At 45.2% G+C, this 19,596-nt stretch overlaps 2 protein-coding genes across 2 annotated transcripts in view; one reads left to right on the forward strand and one right to left on the reverse strand.

Moving 5' to 3' along the window:
* Positions 1-3,297: 3,297 nt before the first annotated feature.
* Positions 3,298-10,846, forward strand: hacd1 (3-hydroxyacyl-CoA dehydratase 1; the record flags this gene model as incomplete). The annotated part of the gene is made up of 7 exons (XM_084451446.1): positions 3,298-3,416; positions 6,526-6,643; positions 6,745-6,763; positions 6,861-6,949; positions 7,127-7,248; positions 10,151-10,329; positions 10,764-10,846. The coding sequence occupies 7 exons, from the start codon at positions 3,298-3,300 to the stop codon at positions 10,844-10,846; spliced, it is 729 nt and encodes a 242-aa protein (XP_084307572.1).
* A 2,747-nt stretch (positions 10,847-13,593) lies between these two features.
* The window catches only part of LOC311329649 (collectin-12-like), a gene marked incomplete at its 5' end in the record, with an annotated part of 34,333 nt that continues 28,330 nt past the window's right edge, over positions 13,594-19,596 (reverse strand). Inside the window, 5 exons of the mRNA XM_084461539.1 lie at positions 13,594-13,695; positions 13,833-13,978; positions 17,478-17,587; positions 18,676-18,812; positions 18,976-19,464. Of these exons, the coding sequence (XP_084317665.1) occupies positions 13,676-13,695; positions 13,833-13,978; positions 17,478-17,587; positions 18,676-18,812; positions 18,976-19,464 (902 nt within the window). The 3' untranslated portion in view covers positions 13,594-13,675. The remainder of the gene's footprint in view (positions 13,696-13,832; positions 13,979-17,477; positions 17,588-18,675; positions 18,813-18,975; positions 19,465-19,596) is intronic.

Below are 19,596 nucleotides of genomic sequence, written 5' to 3' on the forward strand. Positions count from 1 at the left end.
AGTCTGAGTCCCTTCACCTGTGACAAGACATCCTGCCATTCTAACACACAGCCACCCTCACCTGCTGTACTGGACTCTGGCTGGACTCTGATTTCACTGTTCATTCTGCTGTGACCACACAGCCCCATCTAGTGGTGGGTTTGCTGTATAGCCTGCTATTTTGCAGTGCACTACAGTGTTTATCAGTGCTTAAACTGAGTATCATCAAAGCACAACTTGAATGTGACATGTTCAAGTATGGGGGAAGAGGGAGGAAGGAAGCTGAGGAAGGAAGTTAAAGGACATGAGGGAGAAACAGGGAGCTTGTGAGAGGAGAAGGGGGAGAAAGAGGGGTTGTAAAGGAAACAGAGTGAGATCTGTTGTTGACTAATCTTATTAATTGATTGATGGATAATGAATTTGTCCTTTCGGAAATTCATCATTTTGCCATACAGCCATCGTCAAACAGACAAACAGACAGCAACGACTTCAATAACGACAAACACTATGTCAATACTAACAGACAACAGAACACCTAAACATAACCACAGACGTGTGCACAACATATCACCAAAGTGTTCTTCAGTATAAGGTGCAGCATCCTCTTAATATTAACGACACCCTCCTTCTTTAGCATAAACATATGGGAAGTTGTCATATATAATCCCTATTGTCTAAGTCTAAGTCTAAGTGAAACCCTGTTACTGTAAATGAAATTCAATGGATGAACCGACTGCTAGCTTACTCTTAACGGTGTTAACTTGCAGACAGAAAATCCTCTTGCTGATTGATAAACAGTACAGTATGTTGTAATGAGAGAGGTAGTCTGACCGGGAATCTGAACTCCTAAGCTTGGCCATACAAACATGAGGCTGCAATAATGAGACATGTATGTGTCCCACACTGGACAGACGGTCAGAGAGATTATCATCTTCAACACAAATATTGCGCTTGGATCGAATGGCACACATGGCCCCTGTCCCAATTGCATTTACGACAAGCATCATTTTACAAGCATGAGTGCCCCTTTACAATCTGTGAGGTATGCGTCTCTCGTGTGAAGACACCGCACTCAGCGTAATGAGCGTGTCCTTACATCTCCTCCTGTCACTTCAACATGACTCACATACTCTACAAACTGGGGTTCCAAGTCTAAAGGGACTTAACCCAGGCTGGTTATGTGATGCTGAGTGAGCTGATGATGACTCTCCTGTCTCCTGACCTCATCGGGGACAGGGTTGCTGGGACAAGAGGATGGCCGCTGAATGGCTTCTATAATCTCTTCTATGGTCAACAGGAAGCGGCACACAACTGCACACACACTTGAGACAAACTCTGTATGATAGAGAGAGATGATCAGAAGCTAAGTTTGAATTGCAGCCTGCAGGTACTGTCTTAATTAATGTGATGATTATGATGATGATGATGATGATGATAATAATAATGATGATTATGATGATGATGATGATGATGATGGTGATGATCACTATAAAAATCACATGTGCCTGCAACCAACAACTGGATAAATTAAATGGTTTTATCACAAAAAAGAGGTGTGACAATGTGGCTGCAGTGCAGGGACTAGACCCCAGAACCTCCGGTCCGTCAGATAGTCATTGTGAAGAGTCTGACCCTGATGAGACACAGAAACCCACCCCGAACATGTGTAACTGGATCAGGATTAGAGGGCCTGCACTATATTTGGTGGGCGTCTTTAGTTTACACACATTTCTACTGGGCACTATGAGAGGAGCTAATTTTAGATCCTGCAATGATGCACTTTCTCAGGCTGTGCCTCCGCTACTCAACAACACCCAGCCCAACACTACGGCCCTGTATAGCCCAGCCTAACACTACTGTAGCCCAACACTACATCAGCCCAACAATTGTTCTGTGGCCCAGCCTAATACTATTCTCTTATCCCAACCCAACACTTGGGCCCCAGGCCTCAGAAACCTCCCTCTGTCTAGCCCAAGACACAACCAGCCCTGTAGCGCCAAATCTTACCTCTAACTCTTTAGACCAACATCACCCCTCTAACTCTCTAGACCAACACCACCCCTCAAACCCTAGACCAACACCACCTCCTCACCCCAGTCCAGACTAACCCCACCCCCTCTAACTCTATACCAACACCTCCCCTGTACACCACCCCTCTAAACCTAGACCAACATGACCCCTCTAAACCTAGACCAACACCATCCCTCTAATTCTAAACCAAGACCAACACGACCCCTCTACACCTAGACCCTTACCACCCTCTAACCCCAGATCAACACCACCTGTCTAAACCTAGACCAACACCACCCCTCTAAACCTAGACCATCCCTCTAAATCTACGGTAGACCAACACCATCCCTCTAAACATAGACCAACACCACCCCTCTAAACCTACGGTAGACCAACACCACCCGTCTAACTCTCTAGACCAACACCCCTCCTCTAACCACAGCCCAAAACCACCCCTCACACCCTATACCATTACTACTACTGTATGCCCAGAGCGACACTGTCCTCTAACCCCCAAACCAGCAACACCCCTACAGACCACGCCAACCATCAACTCAACACTGTGTCATTAACCTGCCCAACTCAGGCACCAAGTGAACCATCCCAAAGACACATGGATGGGTCTTGGACTGGCCCAGCACTGCTTCTGTTCAAGCTTTGCAACTCTGAATGCAGCCCTGGTCATACTAGTAGGTTTCCTGTAGTTCCAACCCCTCTGGATAGAGGGCAGTATGCTCGCTAGTGTAAAAAGCTGAAGGAGAGGCTACAAGAGTAAATGTATATTTCCAAAGAATACCAGCTCTGACAGTTTGGGTGGAAATTCTGCAGATGATGATAATGAAAATATATTGACAGCTCCAGCTGGAACTCTATCCAAGCACTCTTAAAACAAGCAGGAGCGATTTAAATAAATTGGTATAATATAAATAGCTTATAGCAAGTTAATAGCAATGGCAAGACTATACTCTAATAGGCTACTTAAAGTTTCATAATTCTACTGTTCATGTCAGATCAATATAAAAGAGAATAGTCCTAGTTTCATGATCTAGGTAATAAATCTATATTTTCTAACAAAAGTCTAGGGTTTGACTGGTGAGTGTTCACTAATTTTAGTCTATGATTGAATGTCTCATGGGCCGAATGAGGGGTTTTTTCTTACGGTCTTGCCACGCACTTGCTGCAGCAATAGTCCCGCGAGAGGGGCTTCGTGGTACATGGATGCATGATGACCCCGCTGCTCCCTCCTAGCCCCAGCTGTCAGCTGCGCTCCTGCACCGTTTCTGACTTTCCCACTCTGCCCCCGGTACCATGGCGTCCAGCGAGGAGGACGGCGCGGTGGAGGAGAAGGAGAACAACAACAAGAAGAGAACGAAAAGCGCCCTCGCTACCGCATGGCTTACGTTTTACAACATCGCCATGACGGCCGGGTATGTGGATTAATCTGCCCTATTGCTGATTCATGTGACGCCACTCCCTGAAACTTCGCTATGCAACGGAGAGTTCCGTGGGCAAGCGTGTGTTGCTGTTTATAGGACCGTGTCTCTGACAGTCCAAGTAGCCTACCCATTCTGTTGCCGAATTTAGTGACAGACCGTGGCCGTGGAGTTAAACCGGCGAGAAAAACATATGTCCACGGCTTGGTTAAAGGCCTGTCCAGTTTGTCACAACGAGCACTTGACATTTGAGAGTGTTTTTGTGAAAATAACGGCCGTCGCGGAGCGGCCCCAGGCAGGCGTGGTTGCAGCCTTTCCAAATACGGTCGATTATACGGTGTCAGCGTCATGCCCACTACTCCGACAGTTGCAGTGATAAGTATAGACGGCGCGCTGACACTGGAGCTCAGGCCCGGGAGAGTGAAATGCTCAATTGGCAAATTTTAATAACTAACTGTAGGCTATGTGTGCGTTCTTGTGCGCACGATTACGCAATCAATGTACATGCGAATTAGAAGTTAATTGACTGAAGTAGCCTAATATATCTCAGGACTGATTGGAAAGGAGCCTATTTATTGGGTTATAAAACTGATCGTCAAAGCTTTTACATCCATTTACTGAATGGGACATTTGGACTAGGCTCTATGCGTAATTGTGAACCTCCACCTGTTCTGCGTAGGCTATTTGGGCGTGCTTCAATTTATTGTCTGTGGTCAGTTAGTTTTTTTTCGCTTTGGGATTGTCTTCTCTGAACAGTTCCAGGATTCTAATTCTTTCCTTTTTTTTGTTTTTTAAAGCAAAGAGTGATAGGACCTGTCTCGTTAAGAACAGGCCTAGGGCCCAGGTGGTGACAGGTGACCGCTTATTTTGTAAGGCACAAGGATTGCAGGGACTACATCTAATTCCCTTTATCACAGTTGTAGAACAACTGTAAAACTATTGAAATATATATATTTTTTACAATCACCTACAATTCAGGATGTTCAAATTAACCTCCAGTCTGCCTTTGTCATTTGCCATTCATTTGCAATCCATCCTGGTGTCAAATTGCCAGGTGATTGCCAGGTTACTGGCTCCAGCATTTATATGGTATTTGCAGAATGAGCCTTAAAGTTATCTAAAACTGTGTGTCGATTTGGTTTTTTTGACACCCTGATGAAGGCCTGTTGGAGGCTTATATGGGTTGGTTTTTAAACATAATTTAGGGGTTTTAATCCTCAAAATCCTAAATGCCTGCCACAGACCTGTGGATTTGTATTGTACACACCAGATGTGCTCCTGAATGGTCTATCTTTGTGTGGGTGATTTTACGTTGTGGCCAGTCTGTTGCCCAGCCGGACATGAGAGACCACTGTTGCTGTGTAGCTCCTATTGTGGTCACCTCAAATGTGGGGGTGAGAAAAAAGGGGGTAAGAATGTAATTAAAGGGAGACACTACAGTCAAAATGGTGTTTTTTCTTCCAAACTTCAATTTTCAGATTTTTCGATATATTCTTCTACTATAACATGTATAGCCTACTATCACTACATTAACAGAGAAATGTCGAGACTTGATTAAAAACTGCTATTTTTCAAATTGTTGTACCTGTGAAATAAGCATATTAATTCATAATGCTTATCTTTATCGGCCATTTTCTTAAAATTAAGTTTTTTCAGTACCTGACTTCACTATTGCCTAATTTGCATACCTTAACTTTTTTGGTGAGAGAAAGTGTGATACAAAAAATATTTTTCTTGATGTGAAGATAAAACTGGTAAAACTTTCCTTTAAAGGAAAAAAAAATCCTATTCAACTGTTAAGTCATAATGAAAACATTATTAATGGACGTTTGCCTACTTTTTATTTGAACAAACGGAGGACAGATCGATATATAAGTAATCACTACAAGCATCACGCATCACGTCATTCAGATTTTGATTTAGCCAAGTACGCTTGCACCTACAGTATGAGGAATTAGCCTGTCTGTTGGTGCATGAAAATACATAATAATAATAAACATAGCGCAAGGGCAAGACAGGACAGTGCAAAATACAATAACGAAGTGATAGAATACAATATACAGTACAATCTACCAAAATGTACAAAATAGACAATACAAATGGTGCACGAAAAGACAGGACAGTGCAAAATACAATAACAAAATGATACAATACATACAATTACAATACAATCTACCAACATGTACAAACTAGACAGTGTCAGTGAAGGTCTCCTGTCTTGTTAATGAGACCAGTTGCAGACGGAAAGAAAATGTTTTTGTGACTTGAGGTTTTGGTCCTGATGGACCGCAGCATTCTGCTAGAGCATCCAACCAGAGTGAGTGGTTCAAAGAGCTTGTGACCAGGGTGGGAGAGGTCAGCCATAATCTTTCATCATGTAGTTGCAACAGTAACCACAGCCTCATCCATCTCCCTACATAGCCTTAAAGTATTTCACATTGTTGCAGTTATTGTAAGTAAATACTGGTTACACTAAGTGATGTGATGCACTCTATGATATGGTACTGTCATGCTCTCTAAGTAATACACATAGAGATTAATAACACAAGGGTTTGCCACTAATGTTGGACATGTCCTCTCCAACTATTTAGAATATATTTGAAAACAGATGGTGTGATGCAATGTGACCTCATCTGAATAAGTAACAACTGCATGTGGGAACCTCGGTTGTCAAGTACAGTTGCTATTACAAGTGAAACTGCTTTTCCAAATATTATTTGTCTACACTCTTACCAGCATGCTTTGCCAGACCGTAACTGTAAACAAGGATGTGTTCTTAACTGACCTGCATGGTCAAACATGTTCTAAAGACTGATCCATGGCAGTGTAGCGTACCAGAGGCCGTACCTCCCTCTCATACCACTGTTTTCTGTTTCACCTACACTGTAGGGATTCACTCGACACACACCGACATGTCACTATCAAAATCGTTGTTTATGTTTCAATACAAGTATAAAAGTATTGAAATTAAAGATGACAGTTGCACAATCCGAACATTTAATTTGTGAAGAAAGCAAAGTCTCCACAATCCAGACATTTCCTACTAGAGGGCTAATCTTGCTTCTGGTCATTCACATGTTTTGTATTGTGGGTTCTTTTCCAGGTGGCTGGTTTTGGCTGTGGCAATGGTGCGCTTCTACATCCAGAAAGGCACACACAAGGGTCTGTACAAAACTATAGCAAGGACCCTCAAGTTTTTCCAGACCTTTGCGTTAGTTGAGGTGAGTTCCTGGAGTTTCATTATTGATGGAACCAAGCAATTAATCTGCTGACTTGGGGAGAGGGGACAAACTGAATAATGATATGACATCTTGTCTTTCAGGTGGGACACTGTGCAATAGGTATGTGGGACTGTCTTTGCATTTCTCAGACTAGACAGTGTGTAATGAGTGTCTGAGATTGAGGTCTGCAGAGTTGATGTTTGCGCTGTTCCTACAGGGATTGTGAGGACCTCTGTAATTGTGACTGGGGTTCAAGTATGCTCACGGATTTTCATGGTTTGGTTCATCACTAACAGCATCAGACAGGTGACTATCATAAAGGATACTATCGTCTAGGACAGGTCTCTACATGTGACAGATATTGTCCTGTAGGATGAACTATTACTGTAGATAGACATCGAAAACTGTTAACCGTTTTCTTCTCCCCCGTCGTCTTTCCCTCCCTCCATCCCTCCCTCCGTTCCTTTCTTGGCTTGTCTGAAGATCCAGAACGAAGATAGCGTAGTCCTTTTCCTGGTCGTGTGGACAGTTACAGAGATCACCAGATATTCCTTCTATACATTCAACCTGCTCAACCACCTGCCCTACTTCATCAAATGGGCCAGGTGGAGACGGCCGCGCCCGCCGGAGTGTTTGCTTGTGGTTCTCAGCATGTTGGTTTTGCTCTGCTCTGGGTTTCCCAAAGCCTCCATAGCCAAAGTTCATTACTTCCCTCCCCAACTCATCCCCACAACTGCCAGAGAGTAGCCATTTTAAATTGCCTTCATTTTCACAGTCTTTCTGTATAAATATAGAAGTCCTTTCACTATGATGGCTTTGGGAGACCTGCCCCAGGGTCTGTGTTCTCCCTTTGCATGCATCTCTAACTCCCAGACTGGTACTATGTCAGTGTTGTATGGTCACAGGCAACAGTGCAGCCATATATTAGGTGTCGCCCTGCTCGCAGAGGGAGATAGGTCAAACTGAGTGTGTTTATTGATCATCGCCTCATTAGCCATTCTCTATGAACTAACCGCTGACGAGAAGTTCTTAGGTAATATGGCAGCCTTGGCAGCCATACGACCAGGCACCTGGAAGACATCACCTGTTCTGACGTTCATCGTGAGGGATTAAGGAGCAAGTAAGGATGAAGAGAGATGGAAAAAACAAATGGTTTCTAACGATAATAGTAGTGGGGTCACCAGGATATATCTACCATTCTGGTACTCCCAGCATTCCTCTTCCTCTCTTTCCAAATGTAGTCCCTCTTGTACAAAGCACCGTCTCAAACTTACAGGCCAGTCTACTAGCCTCTACCTGCAGCCAGAGAATGCTGACTGGGATGTATAGTACACCTGACAGGTGTCTGTTTCCTCACGAAGCCACAACCTTGTATTAACATAAGCCTGTTTTACAATGACAGAGACATTCAATACCTTGGTGCAGCCAGCGATACATACAGTATTGCAGTATTTGGTGGTAGGCGGCCCACTGGCTAAAGCATCCGACCAGTGACTGAAAGGTTGCTGGTTCGAGACCGGGCCAGGCGGCTTGACACATGTTTTCCTGTCAATCATTGCCTACCGTTGTGCCCTCAAGCAAGGCAGTTAACCCCAACGATAGCTCATAATTGCTTTAGATAAAAGCGTCGGACTAAAAATATTTCTCAATACCATGATATGGAACGGCCATGCAGGTCCTGTTCACAGCCGTCAGCTGCAGTAGCATGCCAGTCAGGCCCAAGTGACATCATGCAGGCTGGTGAAGAGCAGCTGTGACGTTTACCAGCACTCTCGTGTGAAATAGGAGCAGCACTGAGGAATACCAGCTATCCCATGCTGAGCCCCGGAATCCTTTATCTAAGAGATGGTGGCTCTCTGCTGACAAAACGTTATTAATGACCGGTGTTTTCATAAACACCTCTTAACTGGGTGAGACTGGGTGAGATTTCTCGATTAGCAGAGTGACAAGCTTTTCTTCAAGCAGCCGACAAACACAGTAGGCTTGCTAGGCCGACCTCTCAGCTTGTCCGCATGCGTGTCCAGTCGACCCCGGCCTGACTGTTTTGACGCTCGGCGATGTTTCTCAGCCCCGGCCCGCTTCACCCCTCGCCCCCTCAGCCCACCCTCGGAGCGTTGAGGGGGGTTTCTTCAAGCCTCGCCCCCTCAGCCCACCCTCGGAGCGTTGGGGGGGGTTTCTTCAAGCGAGGCGGAGACGCCAGGCCTCCCGGGAGAGGGCTCATGTTCAGCTGCTCCCGTTTTTAAGACCCCGTTCTGTTTTTGGCATGGAATGCTCGCTCAACATTTCTCTCACATCCGCCGAGACGCTCCCCAGAGCCGCCGCCGCGTTCTAGAGTAAATACAGGATTCTTCTGGCCCCTGCCGCGTCACCACGCAGAGACCATCCCACGCGCTCCACCGGGGCCTCACAGCCTTTACGTTGCCTGTGGCGTCTGAGTACAGCGGTGCAGTTGTTTAAAAAAAAAAAAAAAAGTTAGTAAACAAACGTCAATTTGTTGTCTTACAGACGTCACAGCTTTCTGAAGCTAAGCCTCAAGCCTAATGTAGCCTATATCAGCTAGCTCCTCAGGTTCCAAGACAGACACCTAAACCCAAACATAGCCTACCTGTCCAGGCACTGAATTAACTGCCTGTGATAATTTACTACTTACCCGGATGTTGTGTACCGCTGCTGTCAGGTCAAAACCTCGTTACTCCATTTCGGTGATTTGTTTTTTTTTCTCCTCAATTTAAAGCTTGAACTATACCATTTACAATCTCTGATCGCCAACCAGCCCTGGGGCCAGTTAAATGTATTCTGATCGTATGTGATTTTATGTACAAAAACATAGAAATTGGAATACTAAAAGGGAAGTCCAAGGCAGCTTTCTTAGAATGAAAAACCTCTAATATACAGCTAGTTCATAATGAGTGAACAGACCAACATGTTTTGACTACGCAAGGCCTTCTCTAAGAAGAGCTCCCTTTTTTTTTGTTGCATTTTATCGCCGTTGCCCTTTCCTTTTTCTTCTATTACATAGAAACTGAAATGTTCAAAACTTGCCATTTTGGAGATACAGTAGCATACAAGGTTTTGACCCAACAGCAACATATGTAGGCTATAACGTTAAGGTGTGGAGCCTAGCCTACTGTAAGGGAGAGTTTATGTTAACATTGTTCGGGCGTCAGTGTGCTAAGTCACTGTAAACATTCGACACCACCACCGAGACACCACTATCGTAATCAAGCCTTGTGTGGCCCACGATAATTCAGCGTGCCAAAAGCAGAGCCAGTGCTAATGCTTCAAGATGCTCCCAAGAGATGGGCTGTTTCTCTGTCTACTTGTCCAGTCCAGTGTGCTGGTGGGTTGTGTGTGTGTTTGTGTGTGTGTGAGTCTGTTTTCATTTAGTGCACGGTTGTGTATTCATGTCGTGTGTGTGTGTGTGTTGGTCACTAATCTGTAACCGTAGATGTGTGGCTGTGTGTGTGTTTGTTTTCTGACATGTCCCTCATCCCGTCTGCTCATCAGATACAACATGTTCATCGTCATGTACCCGCTGGGCGTGGCCGGAGAGCTGCTGACCATCTACGCCGCGCTGCCGTACGTCCGTAGGTCTGGCATGTACTCCATGAGACTCCCGAACAAGTACAACGTCTCCTTCGACTACTACATCTTCCTCATCATCGTCATGCTGTCCTACATCCCACGTAAGTGGCTCTGACCTCCCTCTTCTTAACAAGTGGAGGCTTTTCTGATGTTGAGATGTTGATCTGGATAGGATTAGTTAAAAAGGCAGGAAATATAACATTTATCTCTCTTTGTCTTCCTTTCTTTCTCTCTCCATCTCTCTCTGCTCCTCTTTCTCTCTCTCCCCCTCTACCTCTCCCCCTCTACTTCTCTCTCTCTTTCTCTCTCTCTCCCTCCTACCTCCCTCTCTCTCTCCCCCTCTACCGCTCTCTCTCCTTCTCTCTTTCTCTCTCTTCCTCCTACCTCCCTCTCTCTCCCCCTCTACCTCTCTCTCTCTTTCTCTCTCTTCCTCCTACCTCCCTCTCTCTCTCCCCCTCTACTTCTCTCTCTCTCTCTCCTTCTCTCTCTCTCCCTCTCTCCCCCTCTACCTCTCTCTCTCTTTCTCTCTCCCCAGTGTTTCCCCAGCTCTACTTCCACATGCTCCGCCAGAGGAGAAAGGTTCTTCACGGGGAGATCATAGTGGAGAAGGACGACTAAGCAGCACCTCACTGCAACGCCTGGTCTTTTCGTTCAGGACGGCCAACCCCCCCCCCCCCCCCCCCCCTCACACACACACACACACAACCCCCACCCCGCCTGCCACAACACCATCACACCTCCGGTACACCACCACACTCCTCAAGGCACCGCAAGGAACCAAGAACAACCGGACTGCTGACACACACCTACCTGGAATAACCACAATCTGGGTTATTATGACTACAGAGGAGTAAAACACAGTGCAGCCACCCACAAGAGGCTTCATCATCATGGAACTACAACCATCATCGCCACAGCAAAACAGGGATTCGTTCATTCATGGCCGCCAGAACATTACACGCCAGGAATCACCACTGTCTGAATTGTAATTGGGAAACTGGAATAAACAAACACTTTGCTGGGATAATTGCAGCACACTTGGAAACTACAGCGCTGTGCCTGGAACCGCGTGGGGGTCCCTGCCGCCGGTTCCCCGTTCCCTCACCGTCCCAGAGCAGAGAGGTCCTCAGTGCTGAGGCCACTGACCAGACAGATTTACCACACACTGCCGCTCCCCCCCATGCAACCTGATAGCAACCTGCACCGATCACCTGCCAGCCACGCATGCTGCGACACAGCCCCCCTGCGGCAGCTAGCTACTGCACCCATCATCTGTGTGGGAGAGATAGAGGGAGGTAGAGGGACAGAGAGAGAGAGGGAGGTAGAGGAGAGATATAGAGAGGTAGAGGGGAGGGTGAAGGCAGAGGAGGGAGGAGAGATGGTAGTTGCGTCCTCCGAGCTGTGGTTTCGTTTTCCAATTGGCAATTTATTTTGTAAGTGTTTTCCACCGCAGAGATTTTATACTGTACGTAAATAGCACGTGGCTGCAATGAATGGACAAAACGTTACAAAAAAGAAAGGGTCATTAGTAGACGCATGATACCTCAAAAATAAACAGACGTTTTGGCAAGATGCTGCTTCCTTCGTGTATGTGTGTAGTACTTTATTTGTAAACAATGCAATGTGAAAGAACAGGTTATATCCATGGGATGAATTGATTCACATATCACCTGGTTGGCAATAGCGTATAAGAGGTTTGAAAGCTAGTAATGTTCGTTTTGAATGTAGACACCTAGACGCTGCTCAAAAAAGTTTTCCGCTTTGCTCAACTCCTATTTTCTCTCATGCTTTAATGTTTACCAAGAATTCAGTCAAATTAATTTACAAGAGTGCATCTTAAACAAATTTAAAGACAAGTTCTTGTCTATGTGTTTAGGACAACTTGTAAGATGTAGTAAATATGACAGAACTGTAGAGGTATTTCGGAGCACTCGCAGTCTTCAGCCACTGTTTTGTTTGTCGTTGTACATCTGTTCTCTGGGTCCGTAGTCCTTGTAGAACCATATGTAGTTGATGTGTTAGGCCCCCTCTAATAAAGGTGCTACTCTGAGATCTTCTGTGCAGCTGAAGGAGGAGAGACTGTGACTGGGGTTGGCCTAGAGAGATGTGAAACGGAATGTGAAATGATTGGAGAAAAAATGTGACGACTTCAGTGTTAACCTGTATACTGAGATGCCGAGCCCCATGTACTCACTGGGTCACCAGGGGCTTGAGAAGAAAGAACGAAACAATAAAAGTCAATGGCAAAAAAAATTACTGGACTATTATTAATTTTACTGTAATGTGATCCCCGATCATGCGAACCAACTTCATGGCATCACAGTTTACTACTGAAACATGGCAAGCTTGGTTTTCTTTTTTTTAGCTGTCTGTCAGAATCTGACATCAGTTTTGATCGGACCTGAAATGTGAAAATAAGGTTGTGGCCGATGACAAAACACACACTACTTTAGTTTCACAAACACACAGTATGACACAAGTAAATAAAAAAAATACTAACACAAATCAACCCCTCATTGATTGGATCTTTATTCTTGTTTTTGGTCATAGGTGTGGGAGCTGATTAGCTGGCCTTCAATGGGGAAATGTGCCATTCCCTGAGAGCAGAAAACTAGCAGGTTTAGTTCGTTATACTCTGGTAGGAGCCACAGTCTCTTAATGAATTATGGAATGTTTATCTCAGACATCAATACAGGCCATCATACACACCCTATGTACAATACCATACATACAATAATACTAAATTGTAAACTTAGTCTTGACTTAGGAGTTTTTGACAGTTAATGTATATGTAAATAGGTAATTTAATCATATTCAGGTATATGATGGAATACTGTCTACATATAGCCAAACAGATCTCAAGGTTTGGGAAGTTCCTCAAGGATAGCATATCAGCGACATCGTTTGTTTTTCTGCGCATCATTTTGCACCTCAAACAAGCATCCAGGAACTACTTCTAAGAATGGAAGGCACTGCGGCATGTCCTACTGGCACTGAGGAGTTCATTGTTCAGCATAGAAAACTGCATTATGAAATATACATTCAGATAATCAGTTGTAAGTGTGTAATACAGTCATATAAAAAACAGCATCTTAAAAATGCAATGAAAAATATCTATATAAGTCCAATAAATTGGTTGGTTAGACATGAAACTCTTGAATCTCAAGAATCTCCTCAACTCTTTGATTGTCTTGCTGCAGGATTGCACATGCTGGAATGAGTGATCTTGAGTTCACTTTGGAGCAAAACTCAATCTGACCCCCCACTGGGAAGAACCCAGTGAATTCAGCCATAGCCTCCGGTCAGAATTGTGCTGTCTGTCCCTCTTCTCTCTCCGTAGGGGATGTCCATGCACGGTGTCAGTGGGCTAGTGACACTTGTGGGCATCTACTTGCTCATCACCACACCCTCTCTGACTCAACCACGCCCCTCCCTCTCCAGAGAGTGCTATGATCCTGGGGCTCTGGCTGCAAAAACAGACATAGGTATTATGATCGTAAATGTGATGACCAAGGGAAATTTGTTAAGATACAACAGAAGAGACAGACAGACAAACAGACATGCAGTCAGACAGACCGGAGACCAGACAGACACAGGTACTCACAGCTCTCCATGTCTTTCTCGCAGATGTAGCTGATGAGATCTTCACAGAAGAAATCGTTCCACAGTCCCTCATGGATCAGCCCGGCGCAGTTCTCCCCGAGCTCGTGTCCGTGGCTCCAGTTGTCAGGCTGACCAGGCTTCCATTTCCTAGATACAAACAGCAGAGGGCAGCACTCACACACCAAACCTCCCAGACACAGACCTATGTCCTGTAAAAAAACAATGGCCTGTACCAGTCAAGTCTATGGCCCTGTTCGCATTTGCCTTACTATGTCCTTGAAAATCACTGATCTGACATGACTGGATTGGTGACAGCTCTGAAGATAAGCACGTTTTATACCATCCAATCATGTTGGATCAGAGATTACCTCAAGGATGCATTTTTAGATAATTCAAACTTGGACCAATACAAGTAAGGACATGTGTTATAAAGATCTCAAACCATCAAGCTGGAACAAACACACCCCAGCCTGTATGTGGAACTATAGTGTGTGTGAATGCAAGAGAGTACTACTATATACAGTATGGTGTGTGTATAGTGTGTGTAAGAGCCAGATATGTTGCTGGGATAGCTGTGTGTGATTCACTGTGTGAGCATTGGGTGGCACTGTCACATTACCTGAGGCAGGTACAAAGGTAGCGCATTCACTGTTGTTGTCAGGTGTTGACCCCGGAAGGGCAAGGGTTTTGACCGCTATGGCGCTAAGTTTGTTGAGTTTCTGCACAAGTGAGTACGTACTTTGTTGGCATGCATGAAGGCAATAAATTAATGTTATACTGCACTGCAAATCGTCATCTACGGATCATGTATTGGAAAGCAGCATAACCAATGCCAATTCAGAGCGTACGGCGCGCGGGCGCGTCAACCATCACTCTGAAGGTTAGCACCTCAGTAGCTTACAGTAGTAGACTGAGCTCCTATAACAGTGTGTATGGTGTGTATAATGTGTATGCTGTGTGTATAGAGTGTATGGTGTATGTATGGTGTGTATGGAGTGTGTATGGTGTGTGTATGGTGTGTATATGGTGTGTAGGGAGTGTATTGTGTGTGTATGGTGTGTGTACGGAGTGTATGCTGTGTATGGCGTGTGTATGGAGTGTATGGTGTGAGTATGGAATGCATTGTGTGTATGGTGTGTATTGTGTGTATATGGTGTGTTTATGGAGTGTATGGTGTGGTTATGGTGTGTATGGTGTGTGTATGGTGTGTGGAGTGTAAGGTGTGTATGGAGTGTATGGTGTGTATATTTAGATATACAGAGTGCAGCATGGAAAGCATTTTTCAAATGACATTCATTTGAATTGCATTAAGGTGCCTCTGTGTCTCTTCTGTCTGTCAGCAAAACTAATACACATGGTGGATGCACAGCTAATAAAGCAAAGAACCCTGAGCTTAGTTTTTATGGGCTGCCAAATAGAAAAACCGAGTGTTTGAGAGGAGGAAAGTGGTTACAGGCAATAAGACATGAGGCAACAGCAGCTAAGAAACTATGGGATCCAGACACTCAGTATGCCTATGCGTGCAGCAAGCATTTTGTCACTGGTAAGTCATATCCAAATATAATTTTTAGGCTAACTTGATCTCTGTAAGTTAAGCTAAAGCATTTTTGTGACGCAGTCCACTGCGTTAATGAAAACTAGCCTTTACCTCAGCCCTTGGTTACAGGTGGGCACGGTTTTCAGAGGGGGAACTGTCTAGCCGCTAGTGCATCCACTTTTGTCTTCTTAAAAGGCTCCCTTGTTCGGTTCAACAGCATACAAAAACGTAGTTGTGGGTTATTTGACCTGTTGGTAGTGCATCCAACCACAGAGCAGCTTTTAGGCATGTTTATGCTGTTTGCTAGGAGACGGAAGAGACACGGCAGCACCGTCATGTGATGTCATGCAAAGTCAATGACGGCTATTAAATGGTTTCCCCTCCTGTGGGGGCGGGGCTTAAATGCGCTCTGTCTCCATGGTGTGTGTATGGTGTGTGTACAGTGTGTCAGTATTTGAATGGTGTGTATGAAGTGTATGGTGTGTATGGTTGTGTGTATGAAGTATATGGTGTGTGTATGGAGTGTATGGTGTGTGTATGGAGCGTATGGTGTGTGTGTGTGTGTGTGTGTATGGTGTGTACGGTGTGTGTATGGAGTGTATGGTGTGTTGGTGGTTGTATGGTGTATGTGTGTGTGTATGGAGTGTATGGTGTGTGTACTATATGGTGTGTGTATAGAGTGTACGGTGTGTGTTCTATATGGTGTGTATGGTGTGTTGGTGGTTGTATTGTGTGTGCGTGTGTGTGTGTGTCTCACCAATGTGTTACCCCAATTTGTTCTTTTCTTTGTTTTCCTACCTGACTGTTGTTCTAACTTTGTAGTTCGTTCCTCTATAATCAGTCTGTTAAAACTACAAATTGTTCCTGTGTGACATCACTTCCCTGTCCTCTTCATCCTGAAACTGTGTCACTTCCTTTTTCCCGTTATAATGTATTACTCCCGAGTGGGATTCCCCACTCTCGCGTAGGATACACTTCCTGTGCAGAGTCCGGTTTGCAAATCGTAACATAGAATAAACTTATTGTCTTTGTTTGAAACCAGCTTGACCGACCACTCAGCGTGTTCTTTGAAATCTAAACTAAACCAAGTAAGAATTTCATTCATAGTGTGTGTGTATAGAGTGTACGGTGTGTGTGTGTGTTGGTGGTTGTATGGTGTGTTGGTGTGTTGGGTGTGTTGGTGTGTTGGTGGTTGTATGGTGTGTTGGTGTGTTGGTGGTTGTATGGTGTGTTGGTGTGTTGGTGGTTGTATGGTGTGTATGGTGTGTTGGTGGTTGTATGGTGTGTTGGTGGTTGTATGGTGTGTTGGTGTGTTGGTGTGTTGGTGGTTGTATGGTGTGTTGGTGTGTTGGTGGTTGTATGGTGTGTTGGTGGTTGTATGGTGTGTTGGTGTGTTGGTGTGTTGGTGGTTGTATGGTGTGTTGGATGTTGTACAGTATGGTGTGTTGGTGTGTTGGTGTGTTGGTGGTTGTATGGTGTGTTGGTGTGTTGGTGTGTTGGTGTGTTGGTGGTTGTATGGTGTGTTGGTGTGTTGGTGGTTGTATGGTGTGTTGGTGTGTTGGTGGTTGTATGGTGTGTTGGTGGTTGTATGGTGTGTTGGTGTGTTGGTGTGTTGGTGGTTGTATGGTGTGTTGGTGTGTTGGTGGTTGTATGGTGTGTTGGTGTGTTGGTGGTTGTATGGTGTGTTGGTGGTTGTATGGTGTGTTGGTGTGTTGGTGGTTGTATGGTGTGTTGGTGGTTGTACAGTATGGTGTGTTGGTGTGTTGGTGGTTGTATGGTGTGTTGGTGTGTTGGTGGTTGTATGGTGTGTTGGTGGTTGTATGGTGTGTTGGTGGTTGTATGGTGTGTTGGTGTGTGGGTGGTTGTATGGTGTGTTGGTGGTTGTATGGTGTGTTGGTGGTTGTATGGTGTGTTGGTGTGTTGGTGGTTGTATGGTGTGTTGGTGGTTGTATGGTGTGTTGGTGTGTTGGTGGTTGTATGGTGTGTTGGTGGTTGTATGGTGTGTTGGTGTGTGGGTGGTTGTATGGTGTGTTGGTGGTTGTATGGTGTGTTGGTGGTTGTATGGTGTGTGGGTGTGTTGGTGGTTGTATGGTCAGAGTTAGAGCTCACGTGAAGGCGGGTTCTGTTCGGTCCAGCCAGCGCCACACGTTCTCCTGCTCTCTGTCGGTCAGCCCCAGCCAGAAGTAGCCCTTCCCTGAGGTCTGCCTCTTCAGCCATTTCTGAGGGGGTTATAGCAGGACACAGCACAGCCAAATGTCACTCACTTAAATTATTTACTGTACAAATATCTTATTTGAAAAGTATGTTGTGAAACTCTTAAAAGAGTAGTTTGGTATTTAGCATCGTAAACCCTGTTATAAGGTTATTTACGATCATAGGTTATTTACGACCATACAATGGTCTATATCAAAATCTTGACAGACAATGCACTCTTGAGATATTAGTGCTCATTGCTCATGTCACACAGCCAAGTACAAAATTGATCTCTATGGGAATATAACCCTATAGAGATCCATTGTGAAACTTGTGAAAATGCGTTAAAAAAAGAAGCAAATTAATCATATTACCAAATTTGACCCCAACTACCTTCCGTAATTCCAAATGCGAGTATTTACCTGGCTGAATTAATGAAACGCATGTGAAACGTGGATAAGTTCTCTGCGTTCCACATGCAGCAGGCAAATTCAGCCAGTTAGACACTCGCGAAAAAGCACTCGCTGAGATAATACGACGGTTGAGGTCCGAGGTAAAGTTGGTTTCATATTGGACATTCAACAGACATTCACATTCGACATGGTGAATTTAGTTTGAAAAAGATTCCAGATGGGAGTTTAGATAAAGCCAAAGTTGTGTTCACATATTGCAGTGATGACATGTCTTTCCACCAAAGCAACTTAAGTAAAAAAAAAAAAAAGCCTGGCTCCAGCCCCTGGATATGAATGTCAGGCTACTACTGTAACCACGTCATACTTTTCTTTATTCTTTATTCTAACACCACATAGGCTATTTGTTTATCTCCCCCCAAAAGTACTAATATTTTAAACGTGTGATTAATCATGATTAATTACAGACTATTATTGTGATTAACTCACAATAATAGTTTAACTTAACGCTAAATACCAAACTACTCCTTTAAGTTCAAAATGCATTGATAATCAAATTTGATTTGATTTGAGCCTCAGCCAGCACTGCTAAGGAAACTATGTATTCTTTAAAACTGTCCCATCGTATACCTTGGCAGTTTTGTCATATTAGTTATTTTAAATATACTGCCCTTGTGCTGTATATCAATGTGATGCTCTCATACCTGTTCGTCCATATCATTGATGATCACCAGTGATGCAGACTGATTATCACAGCTTTTCATTGCATCGTTGAAGCTGTACAGCGCTTTGGAGAAGTGGTAGCACTTGTCTCTGAAGCCGACCCAATCTGCAGGGCAACCTGTGGTAGAGGATCATGTTATGGCTACACCAATCACAGCATAGTTAGCCAGCCTACTAATGAAACCAAGCAGCGCATGGCCCCATCACACCAGTGATCAGACATGTGGTACAAGAGAGGTTGTGTAACCAGTATGGGAGAGTAGAGAATGATTAAATCTCACCTGGGGCCCACAGAGTAGGAACTGGGGGCTCACTCTGCAGAGATTCGGGGCCTAGCGGCACTGCTGCTGAATGGGCAGGGAGTCCTGGCAGTCCTGGCGGTCCCGGAGCCCCAATAGGCCCCACTGGCCCCCTGGGACCCGGCTCCCCGGCCGGCCCCACGGGCCCCCGCATTCCCGGTGGCCCCTGGGCCCCCTGAGGACCAGGCTGCCCGTCTCTCCCCGGGAGCCCTGCCGTGCCAGGCTCCCCTTTGGCCCCTGGGGGTCCCGCCCTGCCCCCTGACCCTCGGGAGCCCTTGGATCCTGGGCTGCCCCGGGAGCCCGGCTGACCTTTGAACCCTGGTAATCCCGGTGGTCCAGCAGATCCCTTCTCTCCTCTGGGTCCCTGAACGCCTGGACCGCCCTTGTCCCCCTTCTCGCCCTTCTGGCCGGGCTGACCGGCTGGTCCCTGTGGCCCTTTGTCCCCTCTCGGGCCCCTGGGCCCAGGGGGGCCTGGGACAGACAGACGGACAAACATGCCATTAGAAAATTGAAACATTCAATTATCATCACTGATCATAAAATCAATGAAACATTCAAAATTATGCAATTTCCCTCTGGGATCAATGAACTATCTAGTAGATT

Source organism: Borostomias antarcticus, assembly GCF_949987555.1.
Source record: "Borostomias antarcticus genome assembly, chromosome: 2".
NCBI classification, from domain to species: Eukaryota; Metazoa; Chordata; class Actinopteri; order Stomiiformes; family Stomiidae; genus Borostomias; species Borostomias antarcticus.